At 47.6% G+C, this 25595-nt stretch overlaps 1 protein-coding gene across 1 annotated transcript in view; it reads right to left on the bottom strand.

The window, feature by feature from the left end:
- Positions 1 to 9069: 9069 nt before the first annotated feature.
- emc10 (ER membrane protein complex subunit 10) overlaps positions 9070 to 25595 on the bottom strand; it is a 59955-nt gene continuing 43429 nt past the window's right edge. Inside the window, exon 7 of the mRNA XM_078237267.1 lies at positions 9070 to 9686. Coding sequence (XP_078093393.1) covers positions 9585 to 9686 — 102 coding nt within the window. The 3' untranslated portion in view covers positions 9070 to 9584. The remainder of the gene's footprint in view (positions 9687 to 25595) is intronic.

Raw genomic sequence — 25595 nt, 5'->3', positions numbered from 1 at the left:
GCTTTATGTCACTGCGTGGCCGCAAAAGAGAAAACTGGGCGCTGCAGCGAACCCACAGTGTAATGTGCCCCTGCAAAAACAGAAGGGAATTATTCTCGATGCAGAACATCTTTGATAAACGCACACACACACACACACAGCACCGCGCTCAGTAAATCGAACAGTCCATTTATCACAGGGATAATCCCTGTCAAGGAACACCTTACCCATTGTAGCAGAAAATAATAACGGTTAATAAAAAATATACTGCATTTTTACAGGCAATTCACCCTTTTGACACACACACAGCCTGTACTGTTTTATAAGTTTATAACGTGCGGTTTCGAATTGTAGGGAAAATCCTTGCAAATTCGAAACTGAATCAACGTGCAAATTGCAAGATCAGCACAACGTACTCCAGGTTAGCAATTAGCACAGCAAACACCCCTTCTAAATTTCAGGCAGGGGTAGAAATCTTTTGTACTTTTTCAGGGGGAGATATGGAAGCACCGACATCACCTTCTCCAGTTTTAAATGTGACATAAAAGAGAAAGTCAAGATGCTAGCAAAACAGCTCAATTGACTGCACGGGTTGGGGGAAATCGAGTGCTGCTTTCTCATCCCTGTGTGTCTTGTTCCTTAAATTAATTAAACAACAAGCTGACCCCCAGCGCATCCCGACCAGCTTTCACCCCCGGGGGCCGGGGGTGGGGGGTGCGAAGGATTATCAGTCTCCATTTTATGCAGCTCCTTTCGACACAACACTCTGGAGCTAGCCGAGGAGAGCGCGGCTCACAAGGGAATCCTCGCCACGCAGACCAGCAGTGCAGCTGTACAGTTTGATCTGCAGACATGTCATTCATGAGTCAAGAGGTGCTTATTTGCTTGCACAGTCTCAACCCTCGCCCTTGCCTTTCTTCCCAAAGCATTTAATAGAAGTGGTGTTTGGAGAAGGGTGGTGGGGGAGCGGGGGGAGGTAAAGAACAAATCTAATGCCTTACACACCCTCAGGGTGTCCCAAAGAACCAATTAAGTGCTTCATCTGGACGTGTCCACGCGACTGTGTTGTGGGCAACACAGCAGCCGATCTGTGCACAGCGAGCTCCCACAGACAACCATCTGGCAATGAATCAAAGCCATAAAATGGTAGTAAATCTCGGCAGGCCTGATAGGGTCTGTGGAGAGAGAGCAGAACCTTCGGGTTATCCTGACACGAAACGCTGGCTCTATTTTCTCTTCACAGACGCTGTCAGACCTGCTGAGATTTGTTTTGTCCAGCTATCTTCTGCTTTTGTTTCAGATTCCAGCATCCGCAGCGATTTGCTTTCAGGGCGGCACGGTGGTTAGCGCTGCTGCCTCACAGCGCCAGGGATTCCCGGCCTCAGGTCACTGTCTGTGTGGAGTCTGCACGTTCTCCCCGTGTCTGCGTGGGTTTCCTCCGGGTGCTCCAGTTTCCTCTGAAAGACGTGCTGGTTACGTGCATTGACCTGAACAGGCGCTGGAGGGTGGCGACTAGAGGAATTTCACAGTAACTTCATTGCGGTGTTAATGTAAGCCTGCTTGCGACACTAATAAACAAACATTAAACTTTTAGCTGATAATGTTGTTAGCTGCAATATAGGTTGAGGGGTAACCTCTCACCTTTCTGTGAATCTTGCCTCTGGATCTTTTACACCCACCTGAGAGAGCAGGTGGGACCTGGGTTTAACACCCTTGTGAGAGAAACAGCTCCTCCGACTGTGCAGCAGTCCCTCGAGGTGGCAGCTGGGAAAGCTCTCCGCACTGGGATTTGTCCCTGCAAACTTTGGACTTAAGCGTGGGACCGTTACCACTAACATTTTGTTTTTTGAGTGGTAATGAAGGGAATTACATCAGTGGTTAGCACTGCTGCCTCACAGCGCCAGGGACCCGGATTCGATTCCTGGCTTGGGTCACTGTCTGTGTGGAGTTTGCACATTCTCCCTGTGTCTGCGTGGGTTTCCTCCCACAGTCCGAAAGACGTGCTGGTTAGGTGCATTGGCCGTGCTAAATTCTCCCTCAGTGTACCCAAACAGGCACGCGAGTGTGGCGACTAGGGGATTTTCACAGTAACTTCATTGCAGTGTTAATGTGAGCCTACTTGTGACACTAATAAACTTAACTTAAAGGTTAGGGCGATTGGCTATGCTTAATTGTCCCTTAGTGTCCAAAGAAATGTAAATTAGAGGGATTAGCTGTGGAAAATATGCGGGGTTACAGGGATAGGGCAGGGGTTGATCCTAGGTAAGATTCTCTGTCAGAGAGTCAGTCCAGACTCGGTGGATCAAATGGCCTTTTCTGCATTGTAAGGATTCTCTAATCCTATTAAATATTTGATTTGATTTATTATTGTCACATGTATTTACAGTGAAAAGTATTGTTTCTTGCGCGCTATACAGACATAACATATCGTTCATAGAGAAGGAAAGGAGTGTAGAATGTAGTGTTATAGTCATAGCTAGGGTGTAGAGAAAGATCAACTTAGTGCAAGGTAGGTCCGTTCAGAAGTCTGACGGCAGCAGGGAAGGAGCTGTTCTTGAGTCGGTTGGTACGTGACCTCAGATTTTTGCACCTTTTTCCCGACGGAAGAAGGTGGAAGAGAGAATGTCCGGGGTGTGTGGGGTCCTTAATTATGTTGGCTGCTTTGCCGAGGCAGCGGGAAGCATTCGTTCCTCATTGTGACCTTGGCGAACAGGCACCGACCTCTTGGTTACACATTTGCTGTTTTGGGGCAGGGTTAGGGTGAGGTGAGGTTAATGTGGGGCATCGCTCTCACCCCTGACCCGACGCTGCTCGGGTAAATTCCGTATCCGCCAGCTCCCCTCCAGTATTCAGCTCACGTGCCTATCCTCGCATGTGATCTTAGGCCCTGGATGTCAAGGGGGCTATGCACAAAGAGCAGCACAGTTAATCCCAGTCCCCATCCCAGCTCACATCCACCTGCACACTTTCAGAGAAGGATCGAAGGATAGCAGACAGGGCGGTGCCCACTCTACAATTATAGAGAACAAAAACAGGGAATGCTGAAAAATCTCAGCATCTGTGTGGAGAGAATAGAGCCAAGGTTTGGAGTCTGGATGACCCTTCACCAGCTCTGAGGAAACGCCGGCTCGATTCTCCCATCACAGACGCTGTCAGACCTGTTGAGATTTTTTTCCAGCATTCTCTGTTTTTGTTTCAGATTCCACCATCCGCAGAATTTTTGCAATTATAGGGTGTTGCTTCATCCCAGCACCCCATTTTACTTTGCCAGTGTCTACCACCCTGTAGCAGTCCAAAGATGTGCAGGTTAGGTTGATTGGCCATGATAAATTGACCCTGGTTTCATGGGGATTAGCAGGGTAAATATGTGGAGTTACAGGGTTAAGGTCTGGGTGGGATTGTGGTCGGTGGAGACTCGAAGGGCCGAATGGCCTCCTATTGCATTGTAGGGATTCTATATTCTATATCTGTAACATCAACCCAGCCTCAAACTCGGCCCCACTCTGGACTTTATAGAATCACACAGTGCAGAAGGCCATCTGACCCATCATCCCTGTGCTCGCTTTTTGAGAGAGTTATCCGATTAGACACACACACTGCTCTTCCTCCACAGCCCCCTGCAATTTCTTTCATCTAAGTATTTACCCAATTTCCTTTTGAAAGTTACTGTTAAATCTGCTTCCAACACAAGTATGTTAGCAATGCTAGGACCACTAGACTTAGGGGGCGGCACAGTGGTTAGCACTGCTGCCTCACAGCGTCAGGAACCCGGGTTCAATTCCGGCCTCGGGTGACTGTCTGTGTGGAGTCTGCACATTCTCCCCGGGGATTCCTCTGGCTGCTCCGGTTAGCTCCCACAGTCCGGAAGATGTGCTGGTTAGGTTGATTGGCCGTGCTAACTTGCACCTTGGTGTCAGAGGGATTAGCAAGGTATATACGCGGGGTTACGGGAATAGGGCCTGAGTGGGATTGTTGTCGTCAGTGCAGGCTCGATGGGCCGAATGGCCTCCTTCTGCACTGTAGGGATTCTATGATTGGATGGCTTCTCAGGCAGTGCATTCCAGATTACAAAGTTCTCATCTCCCATCTGGTTTTGTTTCACAATTACCTTAAACCTACACCCTCTGGTCACTGACCCTCCAGCCATTGGAAGCAGGTTACATACTTTATCAAAAGCCCCAGAATTTTGGGCCCCCCAAATGCCTTTGCCATAAATTGCGCAGTAGCAGTCACAGCCCACGTGCAACTCAAAGATGGGAAACCTGATCATTTTCTCCTTTTGCCTAAAATGCCAGTTGCAATGTCCCAAACATTTTCTGGCTGCGAATGGCTAATTCAGTCTAGATGGAGGGTACGGACGGAGGTCGGTGGGGTGGGGGGGTTCGGTTTAGGGGCAGTGTGGTTCCTTTTTATTCATTCGTGGGACATGGGCGTCGCTGGCTAGGCCAGCATTTATTGCCCATCCCTAGTTGCCCTTGGAGGACAGTCGAGATTCAACCACATTGCTGCGGCTCTGAAGTCATGTGTAGGCCAGACTAGGGAAGGAAATCAGCCGTCCTTACCCAAAGGACATTAGTGAACCAGATGGGTTTTTCCGACGATCGACAATGGTTTCATGGTCATCAGTTGATTCTTAATTCCAGATGTTTTTACTGAATTCAAATTCCACCATCTGTCGTGGCGGGATTCGAACCCGGGTCCCCAGAACATTGTTTATTAGTGTCACAAGTGGGCTTACACTAACACTGCAATGAAGTTACTGTGAAAATCCCCTAGTCGCCACGTTCCGGCACCTGTTCGGGTACACTGAGGCAGAATTTAGCATGGCCAATGCACCTGACCTATGAGCCTTAAGGCCAAAGAGTTACATCACTCCCAATTAACCAGACCACCTGCCAAATCAAGTCTCTCTCTCTCTGCAACTAGTTGTTAAGTACCCAAACTACTTTGCACTTTATCAGCCCACAGCCCATTTAAACACAAGGCCAACAATTTTTGATTCAACGCTATACTATAAACCCTCACAAACACCAAGCGAATGGCTCGCTAGCCTGTAAATTGCTTGCTTCCCCATAGGCTCACTTGGTAAGGTGGCGTGCATACATATCCGTGCACCAAAAATTGGGTTTGATTCCCAAAACGGCGTAGGGCGGCACAGTGGCACAGTGGTTAGCACTGCTGCCCCACAGCGCCAGGGACCTGGGTTCAATTCCGGCCTTGGGTCGCTGTCTGTGTGGAGTCTACACATTCTCCCCGTGTCTGCGTGGGTTTCCTCCGGGTGCTCCGGTTTCCTCCAGCAGTCTGACAGACGTGCTGGTTAGGGTGCATTGGCCACCAGATGCACCAGACTCATAAACCCATTAGATGAGTTTCCGGATTAATAGTCTAGCAATAATACCACTAGGCCATCGTCTTGCCTTACCCTGAGTCATCAGAGGCACGACAATCTTTTAAGAAGCTTCGAACTAGAGAAATTTAGGAATTAAAGTAGGGGGTTATCATCTAAAATCTCAAAGTCTGGGTAAAAATGTCTGATCTAAACCAAATGAAAGGTAAAACAAATCTGGAAAGCAAAAATTAATGGGATATTTCTCCAACACTCAGTATTTTTCTAATGATTTCAAGTTTGAAGGGACTGCACCTCATGAGCTTAAAGTGCTTTTTTCATGTGTAAATAATTACTATCACAATTTGATGAGAATATAATTACTCTGAGGCTGTTATCATTGAAACAAAGAGGACTGAGGCACAAATCTCTATGCTGCATCCAAATAGAATTTCAATTTAGTTTGAATTTTGCTGAACAAGGACCAGTTGCTGCTGCGTCTGTATATTTGGTGGAAAGCAGTTAAGCAAGGCATGTTCACACCACTTCCCCGGCTACCCCCTCCACTTAAACCTAAGTGGCTAAGCCGTTCAGATTTGGAAGAGCCCTGCTATGCCTGTGCCAACTTACTTGGTGTTACTATCAGCTTTTGTGCTCCTAGGTAACGCGCAGGGGAAAGAAACCATACGAGGCTCTCACTCCTCCAGCGAGTCCCTGAATGCAAATGTGCAAATGGATGTCAGATAAAGATACTCTCAGATTTGCTTTGTAATGCACTTGGATATTCTTGGCAATGCATGCCATTCTAGGCTCCCACATGAGTAACAACTGCTAGTATCTGTGGAACTCTTTGCCGCAGAAGGCTGTGGGGGGCCAGGTCATTGAGTGTCTTTAAGACAGAGATAGATAGGTTCTTGATTAATAAGGGGATCAGGGGTTATGGAGAAAAGGCAGGAGAATGGGGATGAGAAAAATATCAGCCATGATTGAATGGCGGAGCAGACTCGATGGGCCGAGTGGCCTAATTCTGCTCCTATGGCTTATGGTCTTATAGTATGAAATACTGAAGGGTTGCCCTTGTTGTGGGACCGGTGGCACAGCGGTGTGTGTGTGCGCGTGTGTGTTGTGCACGTTCTCCCCATGTCTGCGTGGGTTTCCTCCCACACTCCAAAGATTTGCAGGCTAGATGGATTGGCCATGGCAAATTGACCCTTAGAGTCCAAAAATGTGCTAGTTAGGTTGATTGGACACTAAGGGGCAATTTAGCTCGGCCAAAGATGTGTGGGATAGGCTGATTGGCTATGCTAAATTGACCCTTAGGCCGGAATTTTACTGGCATGCCTGCCAGAGGCTTATAAGATCACGCCGGAGGTCAACGGAGAATGCCGTCTGTGAGTCTCGCCCGCCCCCATTCCGGGATGAGCATGCCGGTAAAATCAGGGCCTTAGTGTCCAAAGATGCGCAGTTTAGATGGATTGGCCATGCTAAATTGACCCTTCATGTCGGGGGATATGCAGGGTAAATACGTGGGGCTATTGCGATAGGGCCTGGGTGGGATTGTCATCGGAGCAGTCTCGATGGACCAAACAGCCTCCTTCTGCACTGGAGGGATTCTATGACACACTTAGTCACTTCCATTCGCACCTGCGGTAATATGGCAAATAGTGGCTAAAATGAGGTCACACAAAACGGCATCAAAGCACCTGGCGAGTACTTCAAACCTTGAAAGCCAATAGTATTTAGCTGAAATGGCCAAACGGGCACTTTACCCACTGGAGAGAATTGTCTGAGGCTGAAAAATGCTGACTTCAATTCACCAGGTAAGCTGGACTGGACCCTTTGACTGAAAGCTAGGACCCAGGAGCAGTCTGGTCAATAGCAATCTGTAAGGACAAACCACTCAGGATATTGACATTCAGTTTCATTGCATGTCACCGAAGCGGTGGGAACATCAGCTAATTCCAGCTCCCCCTTTCCCCCTCTCCTGTTACCTCGCTTCAGGAGGCTGAGCTCAACTGTGGCAGCCCTCTTGCCACCCCAGCCGAAACCAGCTAACTTGGATTCACCAAAGATCCTTAGACCACACCATCCAAACCCACGACCACTTCCATCTAGGACAAGGGCAGCAGATAAATGGGAACATCACCACCTGCAAGTTAAGTTCCCCTCCGAGTCACTCACCATCCTGGCTTGGAAATATATTGGCCGTTCCTTCGCAGTCGCTGGGTTAAAATCCTGAAAATTTCCTCCCTGACGGCATTGTGGGTCAACCCACCGAACATGGACTGCACCATTTTAAGAAGGCAGCTCCACCACCACCTTCTCAAGGGGCAACTAGGGATGGGCAATAAATGCTGGCCTAGCCAGCGACACCCATGTCCCACGAATGAATACAAAAACTTGGACACAGGCAACTGCAGACTCCACATCCATTACCAAAAGGATTTGGGGGTAAGAAAAAGCAACCTGAAACAATTCAAATGTGTGGGGCAAAATACTTGCACTAAAATTAAAATGCAACCTCAGAAATGCAATTGTGGCTCGGTGCCCACTAAGTGGAGAACCGAACTACACGTTAATAGCACGTACAATACGGTGAAGCAGTTTCTTCATTTAAGATTCATGGTACTTCCTGTCATCTCCAGACAGATTCCCCAATGGGTGTGGGGAGTTATAGAAGCCTTGCAGTACAGAAGGGGGCCACTTGGCTCATCGAGTCTGCACCAACAACAATCCTACCCAGGCCCTATCCCCATAACCCCACATATTTACCCTGCTAATCCCCCTGACACTAAGGGGCAATTTCCTGTGGGAGGAAACCAGACCACCCGGAGGAAATCCACACAGACACGGGGGGAACGTACAAACTCCACACAGTCATCATGGACAATTTGGCATGGCCACGCACATCTTGGGACATGGGCAATTTAGCATGGCCAATCCACCTGACCTGCACATCTTGGGACACTAAGGGGCAATTTAGCATGGCCAATCCGCCTGACCTGCACATCTTGGGACACTAAGGGGCAAGCGATGGTCTCGTGGCATTATCGTTGGACTATTAATCCTGAAATGCAGCTAATGTTCTGGGAACCCAGGTTCGAATCCTGCCATGGCAGGTCGTGAAATTTGAATTCAATAAAAAATATCTGGAATTAAGAATCTACTGATGACCCATTGTCGATTGTCAGAAAAACCCATCTGGTTCACTAACGTCCCTCTGTGGAAGGAAATCTGCCATCCTTACCTGGTCTGGTCTACATGTGACTCCAGAGCCACAGCAATGTGGTTGACTGCCTCCAAGGACAATGAGGGATGGACAATAAATGTTGGCCCAGCCAGCGACGCCCATGTCTCACAAATGAATGAATAAATAAAATTTAGCATGGCCAATCCACCTGACCTGCGCATCTTTGGACACTAAGAGGCAATTTAGCATGGCCAATCCACCTGACCTGCACATCTTTGGACACTAAGAGGCAATTTAGCATGGCCAATCCACCTAACCTGCACATCTTTGCAGTGTGGGAGGAAACCAGAGCACCCAGAGGAATCCCACGCAGACACGGGGAGAACCTGCAGACTCCAGACACACAGTTACCCGAGGCCGGAACTGAACCCGGGTCCCTGGCACTGTGAGGCGGCAGTGCTAACCACTGTGCCACCCGAAAATAGCCAAGAAATACTTTGAACTCGACTAATGTGAAAAAGACTGAATAATTTGTCGGGTGAGGGAAACAGCGAGACAAATCCACACACTCACAGCCTATCAGCATTTTCCATTTATTATCACAACAGACTCCAAAATGAAAGCAATGATTCCCGCATTTATTTATACATACGCACTGTGGACGTCGTGCCTGCTGCTAGTGATAATGTGTGAGCATTTCTGACACTATGGATTTGCTTCCTATCTCTGACAATCCACACAAGTGACTGCACAGCTTCAACCTCTCTTTCCCTGGCCAGATTTAAATGATAGAATGCTGCTGGCAACTAGTGGCTGGACTGGGGTTCTGCATGAACAAGGCGTGAACAAACTCATGGCAATTCTGGGGTTTTTTTTTGCAAATCAACAATATTTATCTCAACTATTCGTACCACACTTTGTTCGTTTGTTGTTTGGAGAATGTTAGTTCGGAGTCCTGAGAATGTTAGTTCAATCTTTGTCCAGCAAATGTGGCGATTTTATTTGTATTTACAACTTGACGCTCCTTATCCTCTCCCGTCAATCGGAAAAGGTCGATGTCGAGATTTGTTTTTCTCTTGGCCGCGCACGTCATCTTCCGCCTCCGGCTGATCCGCCGCCGCCTCCCCCTCCGTTCGGATCCTGTGCACCCGACATCATCAGAAAAATCACAATGGGAACAATGTACATCCACTGAAAAAGAAGGGAAACAGGTCAACGCTGAACTTTGCAAAATACACATAAAGAGCACACGTTCCCTTCAACCAGTGAGTCAACAGTTAAAATAACCCCGAGCACTGGGCTCGTTTGTAACCTGCACATTGTCCAGTGATTCAGCTTAAAGACATGGCAGCAACTACAGCCGGTGAGGGCGAGGCAGTAATTGTGGCCCAGCTGCCAGTTAAGGAAGATAGCAGTAGAGGCGGGTCCAATATTGTCTTTTAAAAAGCATTCAGGCAGTTACATGGGTAAGATAGGTGTAGGTGGATATGGGCCAAATGCGGGCAATTGGGATTAGACTAATGGTAAAAACTGGACATCGACTCATAGCGGTTTACAGCATGGAAACAGGCCCTTCAGCCCAACTTGTCCATGCCGCCCTTTTTTTTAAACCCCTAAGCTAATCCCAATTGCCCGCGTTTGGCCCATATCCCTCTATACCCATCTTATCCATGTAACTGTCTAAATGCTTTTTAAAAGACAACATTGTGCCCGCCTCTACTACTGCCTCTGGCAGCTCGTTCCAGACACTCACCACCCTCTGTGTGAAAAGATTCCCCCTCTGGGTCCAGTTGGGCAAGTTGGGCTGAAGGGCCTGTTTACACATGCTGTAAGCCTCTCTGCCTCTAAGTGATCTGGATTTTTGATTTGATTTGATTTATTATTGTCACATGTATTAACAGAGTGAAAAGTATTGTTTCTTGCGCGCTGTACAAAGCATACCGTTCATAGAGAAGGAAAGGAGAGAGTGCAGGATATAGTGTTACAGTCATAGCTAGGGTGTAGAGAAAGATCAACTTAATGCAAGGTAAAGTCCAGTCCAGCAGCAGGGAAGAAGCTGTTCTTGAGTCGGTTGGTACGTGACCTCAGACTTTTGTATCTTTTGCCCGATGCCAAATTACTGCATTAAACGAGTAATTCTGAGGTAAAAGTAGACCTCCACTGCCCGCTAAATGTTCAAAGATCAATGCTGCATGCATTGTGTCCTGTGGTCACGAATGAGAAAGCTCCCACTTGTGAGGGATTGAAAATTGCCCACAGCTCAACCCCAGAAGGGGAATTTTTAAATGGGGCACTGGTTGCGCAGTAGCCCCAGGGGAACCGGCGCCACTGTGCAGACACAAGCCCAGACATTAAAGGACAGATCTTCCTATCCCAGCTGATTTCAATCACCTGAACATAGAACAGAAAAGAACGGGGAAAAAAAAAATCAGGCACGGCCCGGTGGCAGGCACTGCTGCCAGGGACCCGGGTTCAATTCCAGCCTTGGGTGACTGTGTGGAGTCCGCTTGTTCTCCCCGCGTCTGCGTGGGTTTCCTCCAGGTGTTCTTGTTTCCTTCCACACTCCAAAGGGTTAGGTTAATTGGCTATGCTAAATTGCTCTTTAGTGTCAGGGGGATTAGTAAGGGATACACGGGGTTACGGGGATAGGGCCTGGGTAGGATTGTTTTCGATGGGCCAATGGCCTCCATCTTTATTGTAGAGATTCTATGATCACACACCAGAAGCAAGTCTGCATGGCGTTCCCTCTCTTTAAATTAAATCAGTGATGGACTGAAAATCAGGCAAGCTTCCTTCCTGGCATTTGATCCTCTTGCCCGGTTTTCCTTCCAGCTCTGCATCCAAACAAATTCATATGGCAGTAGCAGCCCCAATTGTTGTCAGCCTATCTGATTTTATCAGGGTCATGTCAAATCTGACCCACATGCACTGTTCAAACAGGCCCTCTGATGACAAGAGGAACCAGATGGAGATATGGAGCAGGAAGCCTGGCTAATTTTGTTCTTGGCTTCGCTAATCACCCAGGGGCATAGAGGCCAACTGCAACTCTCAACAATTGTGCCAGCACAGACCAGAGATCACACCTGGTTCCTCCTGCTATGCATGGCTCAGTGCTGAATGATGATTGCCCACTAAGATTACTTCCCACAGTACTTAAAGAAGTGACCCTGGAAATAGTAGATCTGTTGGTGGTTATTTTCCAAAATTCTTTGGACTCTGGAATAGTTCCCATAGATTGGAGGGTAGCTAAGCCCACTGTTCAAAAAGGGAGGTAGAGAGAAAACAGGGAACTACAGACCAGTGAGCCTAATGTCAGGACTGGGGAAGTTGCAAGAGTCTATTATCAAGGATTTCATAACTCAGCATTTGGAAGGCAGTGGTAGAATCAGACAAAGTCAGCATGGATTTACAAAAGGGAAATCATGTTTGACGAATCTACTGGAATTTTTGAGGATGTAACTAGTAGAGTTGACCAAGGAGAACCAGTGGATGTGGTGTATTTAGACTTTCAGAAGGCTTTCGACAAGGTTTCACATAACAGACTACTGTGTAAAGTTAAAGCACATGGGGTTGCAGGTAATGTCTTGAGATGGATAGAAAGCTGGTTAGCAGATAGGAAGCAAAGAGTTGGCATAAATGGGTCTTTTTCTGATTGGCAGTCAGTGACTAGTGGGGTTCCACAAGGATCTGTGCTAGGATCTCAACTGTTCACATTATATATTAATGCTTTGGAAGAGGAAACAATGTATTGTCTCCAAATTTGCAGATGATACAAAGTTGGGTGGGAGGGTGAGCTGTGAGAAGGATGCTGAGATGCTTCAGCGTGATTGGGACAGGCTGTGTGGGCATCTGCATGGCAGATGCAGTATAATGTGGATAAATATGAGGTTATCCACTTTGGTAGCAAAAATAGAAGACAGATTATTACTTGAATGGGTATAAATTGAGGGAGATGGATACTCAACAAGACCTTGGAGTTCTCGTGTATCGTCGCTGAAAATAAGCATGCAGGTACAGCAGGCAGTAAAGAAAGCAAATGGTATGTTGGCCTTCATAGTGAGAGGATTTGAGTAAAGGGATAGGGATATTTTGCTGCAGTTATTTATGGCATTGGTGAGGCCACACCTGTAGTATTGTGTACAATAATTGACATGAGTTATAGGGAACTAGTTACACCGGGGCATCGGGAGGAAGACACGTGGGTCACAATTAGGAGGAGTAAAGGTCAGAAGGGTAATGTACCAGAGAGTACTCCAGTGGCTGTCTTTCATAATAGGAAGGGCTCGGCGACAGGTGTGAGAGGGGAGGGGAGTGAGCAATTAGTGGAGGGGTCACCTGTGGTTGTCCCACTCCAAAACAAGTATATTGTTTTGGACAGTGTGGGGGAGGATGACTCTCCAGGGGTAAGCCACAGTGACCAGGTCACTGGCACAGAGTCAGGCTCTGTGGCCCGGAAAGGAAAGAGAGGGGTTAGGAGAGCAATAGTGGTGGGGGATGCGTCGGTTAGAGGCACGGACAGGCGATTCTGTGGGTGCGGACGGGACTCCAGGATGGTAGTCTGCCTACCTGGTGCTGGGGTAATGGATGTCACCGAGCGGATAGGAGGCATCTTAAAAGGGGAAGATAAAGAAACGGATGTCATTGTACACATTGGTGCAAATGACGTAGATAGGAAGAGCAGGGGGATCCTACGAGAGCAATTCAGGGAGTTGGGAAATAGACTAAAAAGTAGGGCCTCCAGGGTGGCCATCTCTGGGCTGCTCCCAATGCCTCGTGCCAGTGAGGCTAAGAAAGGGAGTTAGTACAATTGAATGCTTGGCTAAAGGACTGGTCCAGGAGGGAGGGCTTCATTTTCCTAGATCAATGGGAAGTTTTCAGGAGAGGATGGCACCTGTACAAGAAGGACGGGTCACAACTAAGTTGGAAGGGCACGAATATCCTGGCTGGGAGTTTTGCTAGTGCAGTTCGGGGGGGTTTAAACTAGTATGGCAGGGGGGTGGGGATCAAAATATTAGGTCGACAAGTGTAGAGGCTGGGGACGAGCTTGGGGCCAGGACAAGGCTGGCAAAGAAGAAGAGCACTCTGGGGGAGGATGACCTCACTGGGCCTGGAGGTCTGGAGTGCTTATACTTCAATGCAAGGAGCGTGGCAGGTAAGACAGGTGAACTTAGGGCCTTAATGCTCACGAGGAATTTGGATGTGGTTGCGGTGACAGAGACTTGGTTGAAAGAGGGATAGGACTGGCAGCTGAATATTCCGGGGTACAAGTGTTTTAGGCGAGACAGAGGAGGGGCCAAAAGAGGTGGGGGAGTAGCAGTATTAGTTGGAGAGCATATTACAGCGGTGCAGAGGGAGGACAATTCAGAGGGGTCGTGTAACGAGTCACTCTGGGTGGAGCTTAGAAACAGGAAGGGCGCAGTCACTATGTTGGGGGTATACTACAGGCCCCCCAACAGCCCGAGGGAAGTGGAAGAACGGATATGTCAGGAGATACTGGATAGGTGCAGGAAAAATAGGGTTGTTGTAGTGGGAGACTTCAATTTCCCTGGTATAGACTGGAAATCGCTCAGAGCTGGGACTCTGAATGGGGAGGAATTTGTAAAATGTGTACAGGAGGGTTCTTTGGAACAATATGTAGATAGCCCGACTAGAGAGGGGGCTATACTGGACCTAGTACTGGGGAATGAGCCCGGTCAGGTCTTCAAAGTTTCGGTAGGGACCACAATTCTGTTAGCTTTAGGATAGTGATGGAAAAGGATGAGTGGTGTCCCAAGGGTAAGGTGTTGAATTGGGGGAAGGCTAACTTTAGTGGGATTAGGCAGAAATTGGCAGCTCTTGATTGGGAGAGGCTGTTTGAGGGTAAATCCACATCTGGCATGTGGGAGTCTTTTAAGGAACAGTTGTTAGGGCTACAGGACAGGCATGTGCCTGTTAAAAAGGATAGGAAGGGTAGGATTCGAGAACCGTGGATAACCAGGGAAATTGAGGGACTGGTCAAAAAGAAAAGAGAGGTGTATGTTAGGTCCAGGCAGCTAAAAACGGAGGGAGCTCTGGAGGAGTACAAAGAAAGTAGGAAGGAACTCAAACGGGGAATTAGAAGGGCAAAAAGGGTCACGAAATGTCCTTGACAGACAGGATTAAGGAGAATCCCAAGGCATTTTATTCATACATAGAAATCATAGAAACCCTACAGTACAGAAAGAGGCCATTCGGCCCATCGAGCCTGCACCGACCACAATCCCACCCAGGCCCTACCCCCATATCCCTACATATTTTACCCGCTAATGCCTCTAATCTATGCATCCCAGGACACTAAGGGGCAATTTTAGCATGGCCAATCAACCTAACCCGCACATCTTTGGACTGTGGGAGGAAACCGGAGCACCCAGAGGAAACCCACGCAGACATGAGGAGAATGTGCAAACTCCACACAGACAGTGATCCGAGCCGGGAATCGATCCCAGGTCCCTGGAGCTGTGAAGCAGCAGTGCTAACCACTGTGCTACCGTGCCGCCCCAACCACTGTGCTACCGTGCCGCCTACGTTAGGAACAAAAGGGTTGTCAGGGAAAAAATTGGACCTCTCAAGGACAAAAGTGGGGAATTATGCTTGGAGCCCAAAGAAGTAGGGGAGATCCCAAATGAATACTTTGCGTCGGTATTCACAAAGGAGAGGGATGTGTTGACTGGGAGTGTCTCGGAGGGGAGTGTTGGACCGTTGGAGAAAATCTCCATTACAAGGGAGGAAGTGTTAGGTTTGTTAGAGAATATAAAGACTGACAAATCCCCAGGGCGTGATGGAATCTATCCAAGGCTGCTCAGGGAGACGAGAGATGAAATCGCTGGGCCTCTGACGCAAATCTTTGTCTCGTCACTGGACGCAGGTGAGGTCCCAGAGGATTGGAGGATAGCTAATGTGGTCCCGTTATTTAAGAAGGGTAGGAAGGATAACCCGGGTAATTATAGGCCGGTGAGCTTGACGTCCGTGGTGGGGAAGTTGTTGGAGAAGATTCTTAGAGATAGGATGTATGCGCATTTAGAAAGGAATAAACTCATTAACGATAGTCAGCATGGTTTTGTGAGAGGGAGGTCATGCCTCACTAACCTGGTGGAGTTTTTTGAAGAAGTGACCAGAATGGTTGACGAGGGAAGGGCCGTGGATGTCGTCTCTGTGGACTTTAGTAAAGCGTTTGACAAAGTCCCTCATGGTAGGCTGGTGAAAAAGGTTGGATCTCATGGGATAAAGGGGGAGGTGGCTAGATGGGTGGAGAACTGGCTTGGTCACAGAAGACATCGAGGGTGGTAGTGGAAGGGTCTTTTTCCGGCTGGAGGCCTGTGACTCGTGGTGTTCCGCAGGGTTCTGTATTGGGACCTCTGCTGTTTGTGATTTATATAAACGATCTGGAAGAAGGTGTAACTGGGGTGATCAGTAAGTTTGCAGACGACACAAAATTGGCAGGACTTGCAGATAGTGAGGGGCATTGTCAGAAGCTACAGAAGGATATAGATAGGCTGGAAATTTGGGCAAAGAAATGGCAGATGGAGTTCAATCCTGATAAATGCGAAGTGATGCATTTTGGTAGAAATAATGTAGGGAGGAGCTATACGATAAATGGCAGAACCATAAAGGGTGTAGATACGCAGAGGGACCTGGGTGTGCAAGTCCACAGATCCTTGAAGGTGACGTCACAGGTGGAGAAGGTGGTGAAGAAGGCATATGGCCTCCTTGCCTTTATAGGATGGGGCATAGAGTATAAAAGTTGGGGTCTGATGTTGCAGATGTATAGAACGTTGGTTCGGCCGCATTTGGAATACTGCGTCCAGTTCTGGTCGCCACACTAGCAGAAGGACATGGAGACTTTGGAGAGAGTACAGAGGAGGTTTACCAGGATGTTGCCTGGTATGGAGGGGCTTAGTTATGAGGAGAGATTGGGTAAACTGGGGTTGTTCTCCCTGGAAAGACGGAGGATGAGGGGAGACTTAATAGAGATGTATAAAATTATGAAAGGCATAGATAGGGTGAACGGTGGGAAGCTTTTCCCCAGGTCGGTGGTGACGTTCACGAGGGGTCATAGGTTCAAGGTGAAGGGGGGGAGGTTTAACACAGATATCAGAAGGACATATTTTACACAGAGGGTGGTGGGGGCCTGGAATGCGCTGCCAGGCAAGGTGGTGGAGGCGGACACACTGGGAACGTTTAAGACTTATCTAGATAGCCATATGAACGGAGTGGGAATGGAGGGATACAAAAGAATGGTCTCGTTGGACCAGGGAGCGACACGGGCTTGGAGGGCCGAAGGGCTTGTTCCTGTGCTGTATTGTTCTTTGTTTTGGTGTTCTCATCTGAAGAAGGATGTCCTTGCTACAGAGGGAGTCCAACAAAGATTTACCAGGTTGATTACTGGGATGGCAGGTCTGTCATATGAGGAGAAACTAAGTCGGTTAGGGTTATATTCACTGGAGTTTAGAAGAGTGAGAGGGGATCTCATAGAAACTTATAAAATTCTAACAGGGTTAGACAGGGGAGATTAAGAAAGAATGTTCCCAATGGTGGGGGAGTCCAGAACTAGGGGTCATAGTTTGAGGATAAGACCTTTTAAAACTGAGGTGAGAATAAATTTCTTCACCCAGAGGGTGGTGAATGTGTGGAATTCAATACCACAGAATGTAGTTGAGGTCAAAACGTTGTGTGATTTCAAGAAGAAATTAGATATAACTCTTGGGGCTAAAGGAATCAAAGGATACGGGGGGGAAGGAGAGGATCAGGATATTGAATTCGACGACCAGCCATAATTAAAATGAATGGCAGAGCAGACTCGAAGGGCCTACTCCTGCTTCTAGTTTCTGTGTTATTGGGGGTTTGAGGGTAGTGGGGAGAGAGTGGGGAGCAGGCTTACATGGGAAATTTCTAAGCAATCTCACCAGCGTCCCATTTCGATTACTCGATTTCTTTTACTGAAAGACCACGATGGCAACTTCAACAAAGCTCGAACACGTTACTCATGTCAATGACGATAATTAGCCATTTTGCATCAGCAGAACGATGTAATTATCAAAGTAAGGATCCTCCAGCATCGGTTGAACATATAATACAGTTCTATATCAGAGTCAGGCTCATCAACCCTTCTGAGCCAGCAGTTCTGCTCCCAGAGAAGAAGCACTTGCCCTTCAAGAGTGGGCACGCAGTGGCTCTTCGCAACAGCTTGATGTGCTTGCTTGATAAGGTCGTCCCGACGGCAAGAGGCTTTTTAAAATTCATTAACACATGGCGTTATTAGATGGTTTATTAGACATTCCCTTGCTGTGTGGTATTACTGTTAATCTGTCAGCTAATCATTTTAACCCACAGCAGAGTCACATATTCTAGGCTGTTAACAGAAATGAAACTCGAGCTTCTGAGCAATATTAGTAGGAAAGGGGTAGATACAAAATTAATAAAGGCAACAATTTAAACCCAAGAACAAAGTATTATATGGCAATAAATGAGAAAATCTGCGGAGCTAACCACTACTTTGTTAACACAAACACAACTTAAATCAGTCTCCCAGTTCAAATCATACCACGGCTGCGACTTGTGGATTTCACTCAACATGCTGTACTTCCAGAGGTTATTTCAAATTGCATTTGCCCGCAATCCCCAGGGTAAATGGCTAACAGCGGATTTATGATACTGCTGACAAGTAACAGAGCCTATCCTGAATCCCTCGAGTAACTGAAACCCTTTTCTCGGCTTTTATATCTTTTCTATCAGACCATTTCCAAGAACCCTGAAGAATTTCTCTCCTGATTCTCTCAGAACATTCGCTCGTTCCCCCCCCCCCCACCCCCCGCCCAAATAAACCAATCCCAAGTAAGATTGTTGCCAGGTGAGCTATTGCTCCGCACATACAGGCACCGCTCCAAGGATTAGTGGGCAGGCAGTCACCCCATCACCAGGACACGCGCCTGATCAATCCTCAAGTTCTCCTTGTTGTCACTGCAGCCCACCGTCACTTGGGTCTTCCCATCTAAACCCCAAATGTTTATAACTCGGTGCGTCCAAAGACTTTCAAGGAACATGGGGCTGCACAGTGGTTAGCAAAAACCACTGCCTCACGGCGCCAGCACTCGGATTCGATTCCCAGCTTGGATCACCGTCTGTGTGAAGTTTGCCCATTCTCCTAGTGTCTGCGTGGGTTTCCTCCCCCAGTCCAAAGATGTGTGGGTTAGGTGGATTGGCCATGCTAAATTGCCCCTTAGTGTCAGGAGGACTAGCTAGGGTAAATGCATGGGGTTATGGGGATAGGGCTTGGGTGGGATTGCGGTTGGTGCAGACTCAATGGGCCAAATGGCCTCCTATTGCACTATAGGATTCTATGATGCTAAAGAACACCGAGACAATTAAGATTTCACAATTTCACTGAAGTCTCAGAATAAGTTTGTGCTTTTTTTTTCCTACTCCTCACGCCTGGGGTAATTGGTTCTTGAGGATCTGGAGCCTTCCAACAAGAACATAAACAGCCACTCTCAGCACGCTGACAGCATTGCCAAATATCTGATCAGACAGGGTATTACGGCCAGGTTCCATTCTGGCCTCACCCAACATCCGCACTAATGGCGTCCAGCTTCTTCCTTGCTGCCATCAGACTTTTGAATGGACCTACCTCGCATTAAGTTGATCTTTCTCTACACCCGAGCTATGACTGTAACACATTCTACACCCTCTCCTTTCCCTCTCTATGAATGGTATGCTTTGTCTGTATAGCGCGCAAGAAACAATACTTTTCACTGTATCTCAATACACGCGACAATAATAAATCAAATCAAATGGTTAGCACCAGTCATTGTTCTTTCTATGTTTTTCCCCCAAGAGGCACAGAGATTAGTTGAAGCACCCAAGCCACTGCTCCAACTGACTGAGCACAAGCTAGAAACCAAAGCTTTGTAAATCCATTCTCTGTAACTTAGGGACACGCTCGGCCGTGCCTGTGGGAACTAATTTCTGGATTTTGAACTGAAACACTGCTGTGATGAAAGGGTAAAAGCAAATTACTGCGGATGCTGGAATCTGAAACCAAAAGAGAAAATGCTGGAAAATCTCAGCAGGTTTGGCAGCATCTGTAAGGAGAGAAAAGAACTGACGTTTCGAGTCCAGATGACCCTTTGTCAAAGCTAAAAGGCTTAGAAAGTGGGAGATATTTATACTGCAGGGGGGAGGGAATGAAAGATGAGTCATAACCACAGAAACCAGGGAAAAAGACTGCTAATGGCAGCCCATAGAGAGAATAAAGGGTGTGAATGGCCAAACGGCAGAGAAGCTGTAAACTGTGACAGATGAAGACGTTGGGGTGGGGTGGGGGGAAGATGAGACAGAGGTAGAATGTAGAAAAGGGGAAGCGGGGGGAGGTAGAATGTAGAAAAGGGGAAGCGGGGGGAGAACAGGTAAGGGAAGGGGGATAAAGTAGGGGGGAAAGAGTGGGGGGGGGGAAGAAAATTGAAGAAAGACAATAAAGAAATAAAAGGTAGAGAACAGTAAAAAGTTAAACAAAATAGAATGAAAACAAAGGGGTCCAGGTGGGGTAGAGCGAATCATCTGAAATTGTTGAATTCGACGTTGAGACCAGAAGGCTGTAAAGTGCCTAGCCGGAAGATGAGAATCTACGCTTGGTCTCTCCGATATAGAGACCACATTGGGAGCAGCCATTCAAGGTACAAAACATTCATTCCAGGTTAAGCCGCGTTTCACTTGTACCTCTTCCAATCTGGTCTATTGCATTCGCTGCTCCCAATGTGGTCTCCTCTATATCGGAGAGACCAAGCGTAGACTGGGTGATCGCTTTGCTGAGCACCTTCGGTCTGTGCGCAATCAGGACCCTGACCTTCCCGTTGCTTGTCTTTTTAACACACGATCCTGCTCCCATGCCCACATATCTGTCCTTGGTCTGCTGCAATGTTCCAGTGAAGCTCAATGCAAACTGGAGGAACAGCATCTCATCTTCCGGCTGGGCACATTACAGCATTCCGGTCTCAACATCGAATTCAACAACTTCAGATGATTCGCTCTACCCCACCTCGACCCCCTTTGTTTTCATTCTATTTTATTTAATTTTTTACTGTTCTCTACCTTTTATTTCTTTTTTGCCTTTCTTCAATTTTCTTCCCCTCCCCGCTTTATTCCCCTCCCCGCTTTATTCCCCTCCCCGCTTTATTCCCCTTCCCTTACCTTTTCTCCCCCCCCACTTCCCCTTTTCTACATTTCACCTCTGTCCCATCTCCTCCCCGCCTCCCCCAACATCTGTCACAGCTTACAGCTTCTCTGCCGTTTGGTCATTCACACCTTCTATTCTCTCTGTGGGCTGCCATTAGCAGCCTTTCCCCTGGTTTCTGTGGCTATGACTCATCTTTCATTCTCTCACCCTGCAGTATAAATATCTCCCACTTTCTCGGCCTTTTAGCTTTGACTCAAAACGTCAGCTCTTTTCTCTCCTTACAGATGCTGCCAGACCTGCTGAGATCTTCCAGCAGTTTCTCTTGTGGTGAAAGGGTTTTTGACTGAAATTCAGGTGGGTACATGACCTTCACGTGATATCCAATGCTGCTTCTCCCACTCTGTGCTACAGAGTCAAATCCAAACATCATTCAGTGAAGCCACATTGTTCAATCATGACGTTTTTTAAAATAAAAGACAGCACCAGGATTTTAAAAGAATGCTGCTCAGCGCTATTCGAGTTGGACCACCACCAGATTAAAGATCGGAACGTTTCATTTCTAAAGGTATATTGTATTGGAATCACTTTTTGGAAGATTTATTTTTAGATCAACTCCCTACTTTAAACATAGTGCTGTTTGAATGCTTGATTGCCAGAGCTCCAGCAACGGCCCAGGTGATAAATGCATTGTCAGGATTAGAACTGAACCACAATTACCAGTAATATGCCATGTCACATTCCCAGTCAACGCAGAGTCTGTTGTGTGCAGTTAAGGTGGCAGCAGGGTCACTATGATTAGCCTTGACAAAGCCAAAGCAAATCACCAAGGTGGACACTGGTTGAGGACAGGACAAAATAGGGCTCAGGTTTCATTGCTCTCCTCCCCCATGGGTGGCACGGTGGCACAGTGGGTTAGCACTGCTGCCTCACAGCGCCAGGGACCCAGGTTCGATTCCCGGCTTGGGTCACAATCTGTGTAGAGTCTGCACATTCTCCCCGTGTCTGCGTGGGTTTCCTCCGGGTGCCCCGGTTTCCTCCCACATTCTGAAAGACGTGCTGGTTAGGGTGCATTGGCCGTGCTAAATTCTCCCTCAGTGTACCCGAACAGGTGCCGGAGTGTGGCGACTAGAGGATTTTCACAGTAACTTCATTGCAGTGCAATTTTAACTTTGTGAAATTAACCCACGACAACCATATTCATTGCCCAGTGATGCCCCATATATGGCCATGTCGAGTCCCAGATGCTGCCTGACCCTTCTGTCGGTTTGAATTCAGAGTCACAAGTCTGGGACACAAAACTAGAGGCTGATTATGAATGTGAAAAAAAAGGAAACATGCTGCCATAAATGAGTGAGAGCAATCATGAAGCAAGTCATGGCTTAGTACAGTGAAAACGTTATGTACAAGTTTCATAGAATCCCTACAGTGCAGAAGGAGGCCATTCAGCCCATTGAGTCTGCACCGACCACAATCCCACCCAGGCCCTATTCCGTAACCCCTACATATTTACCCTGCTAATCCCCTGACACTAGGGTCAATTTAGCATGGCCAATCCACCTAACTCACACATCTTTGGAGTGCGGGAGGAAACCGGAGCACCCGGAGGAAACCCACACAGGCACGGGGAGAACGTGCAAACTCCACACCGACAGTCACCCGAAGCCGGAATTGAACCCGGGTCCCTGGCACTGTGAGGCAGCAGTGCTAACCACTGTGCCACCCGCGCCATCCCAAAGTTCCTAAAGTGTCAGCCTCGGCTGAGAAGCAGTTGCCTCCTGTGTCAGGGGTCACAGGTTCAATCCAGGGATATTGGCATGTAATTGAACCTGGCATTGAGTGCTGATCAAGAGATGCCATCCTTTGGTCGTGATGCTAACCCAAGATTCCCGTGGCGCCATTTCCTGGTTAACATTTCCAAAGCTGCCAGAAACAATCGTCCGCCCATTTATCTCGTTAGTGTTTGAAACCTTTCTGTGCGCATGTTGGCTGTCGTGTTTCCCTTCTGTACTACACCGAGCGCCCTTCAAAATAAATGAACCTCATTTGCTGTTAAGCACTCTGGGGTGCCCCGAGGTCGCGAAAGATTCGGCATAAATTAAAGCTCTTTCTTCCTAAACAAACAGAGCACACTGTGCAACTCTTCTCTGTAATGACAGGTAATGCTGCTGTTGGGAAAATTCGAACTGCACTGAACTTACTTTGGCATTTTTCTCCCTATAAAATACATCTCAAAATAACCATATTTAAAGACTCCTGAATCAAGTCTTCTCAGACCATTTCATCAGGAGGATAGTAAAGCAGATTTACTTCCGGCAAGGTCAGCCAAGAGCATCCTTTATCGCGCCGCTGCTGCATGTCATTAGCTTTCGAGGCAGACCACTTGTGTTTGATAGCTGACTTTCTTCCTTTCTCCTCTCCTGACGGTTATCAACTCCTTGCTGGAGGCGTGTGATGCCACAGCGGGGTGGGGGGGGAGGGGGAAGCTGCCTGCCACTCACGCACAGCCAGGCGACCATTTGTCACATGGAAGCTCAGGCATCGACTGCTCTTGTTGTGGAAGGCACGCTCGCTATGCTCCGTCCTATTGTTAGGTATTTGGACAGCTATCGGGAGCATGGCTGTCCAAATCCCTCACCTAGCCAGAGGGCACTGAAGCCAATTGCAGCATTCCCGTATGCTGCCATGGATGTGATTTGCTCATTTCAAATCAGGCTAGGAATCCAACCAGGGACTTCCCACTGCTTGGCTCAGCGTGACACCAGACCATCAAATAGTTTTGCTTTTATTCAGTCTCTACAGGCTTTTTTTTTCTCGCTATTTACATTCCCATATCTGAAAAACTGAAAAACAACAGGGGATCAATGTTTTAATTCAATAGATATTTGACAAAGCCCTTTGCCAACTAAGAAAAGGAAAAATTATAGATTTTCTGCAGCTCTTCATGTCGGTCTTCAGACGACGCTGCCAAAACCTCCCTGGGAGATTAGGATAAGGGTTCTTAATCTTCTTGAGCACTAGCAGGTTGAGCAAAACCACGAGTCGTACACAAAGCTGCGTGAATTAAACACAGATGCAACAGGCCTCCCCAATCTTTCTGATATTCAGCCAGGAGGCCGACAACACAAAGAGTGCGCCAACCTTCACCTTGTGAAGTCAGATCAGCAAGAAAGAGATGCTCGCTGCTGACAAACAGGCAAAGACTTCATGCTACATAGGAGCAATGAAATTATATAGGGGTGGCACAGTGGTTAGCACTGCTGCCTCACAAGCACCAGGGACCCAGGTTCGATTCCCGGCTTGGGTCACTGTCTGTGTGGAGTCTGCACGTTCTCCCCGTGTCTGCGTGGGTTTCCTCCGGGGTGCTCCCGTTTCCTCCCACAGTCTGAAAGACGCGCTGGTTAGGGTGCAGTGACCCGAACAGGCGCCAGAGTGTGGCGACTAGGGGAATTTCACAGTAACTTCATTGCAGTGTTAATGTAAGCCTTACTTGTGACCAGTGAATAAACTTTACTAAACCATCAGCCAAGAAGAATTCAGTTTAACAAAAGAAAATCCAGAAATATAAAACCAGCACTAGAAAAAAAAATTATCACAAAGCTGTTGGATTGTTATAAAAACCCAACTGATTCACGGATGTCCTTTAAGTGAGAAAACCTGCTCTCGTTACTTGAGTTCTGCAGAAATACTCGCTAGGATCTGTCCTATCATTAGGTATTTGCATAGCAATCAGGAGCAAGGCTGCCCAAATCCCTCACCTAACCAGAGGGCATTGAAGCCAATGGCAGCAATGAGAGAGACGTGTCGAAGTTTTCCATCTTGCACTCATCAGGACATGTCGCAAGGAAACCAATACAAGGGGAACACAACAACGTCTACTGTATGAGAAGAGAGTGCTGATTGGTTAACAAGTGGACACTGATTGGCAGAAGCTCTGCCATGGAGAATGCACCAGTCAATGATGGCTGACAGTTAACTGCCAAGCATTGTTTGAGGTTGAAATCAGGCAGCTTGACCCTGATTGGTTAAGGCATTAGCCTGAGGAATGAGTCAGTGAATGGCTGTAACTTAGTTGTTTAGCTGAAGCAGGCGTAATGTGTGTACATGTTCTTTGTCTGCAAAGAACAGGGCCCTGCATATTAATACATGTCGCTTCCAGTACATGTCAATGTGCCGCACTGCCAGCCCGACTAGCGAATTGGTTGTCAGCGTAATTCTTAGCACACCGAGGATTATTTAGTAAACGTTGTCCAATGGTGGAATTGCATACATGTCCCAGGCAACCAGCCCGTGCTTACATTTGCTAAATAGTCCTCAGAGAGCAAGAGGAAAAGCTTCACCCGTGTCTCCCTTTCCAGCAATACCCAAGTTCTATACAACTGAGTGACCATCTCCTGACTTGATCCAGCCTACACGTGATTCCAATCAGCGGTTAGCACTGCTGCCTCAGAGCGCCAGGGACCCAGGTTCAATTCCCGGCTTGGGTCACTGTCTGTGTAGAGTCTGCATGTTCTCCCCGTGTCTGCGTGGGTTTCCTCCGGGTGCTCCGGTTTCCTCCCACAGACTGCATCGGCCGTGCTAAATTCTCCCTCAGTGTACCCGAACAGGTGCCGGAGTGTGGCGGCTAGGGGAATTTCACAGTAATTTCATTGCAGTGTTAATGTAAACCTTACTTGTGACAAATAAATAAACTACTTCTTTACTCAAGCGACCTCTGAATACCCACCAAAGAAGGAAAGTCAGTAGAAAGGCCCAGCAAGGAGTTAGTGTTCGTGAACTGGTGACTCTGTGCTGATCAAAATAAGAAACATTGGACCAAGCTATTGCTCCTGAACATTTTTTCTTCAATATGAAGTGAAATACCTCGATCAAAATAAATCTCATTCATCTTAAAACGGTTAATAAAGGGAAATCTA

Source organism: Mustelus asterias, chromosome 21 (genome assembly GCF_964213995.1).
Source record: "Mustelus asterias chromosome 21, sMusAst1.hap1.1, whole genome shotgun sequence".
Classification (NCBI taxonomy): Eukaryota; Metazoa; Chordata; class Chondrichthyes; order Carcharhiniformes; family Triakidae; genus Mustelus; species Mustelus asterias.
The sequence above is the reverse complement of the archived record's forward strand: the minus strand, read 5'-3'. Positions and strand labels throughout refer to the sequence as shown.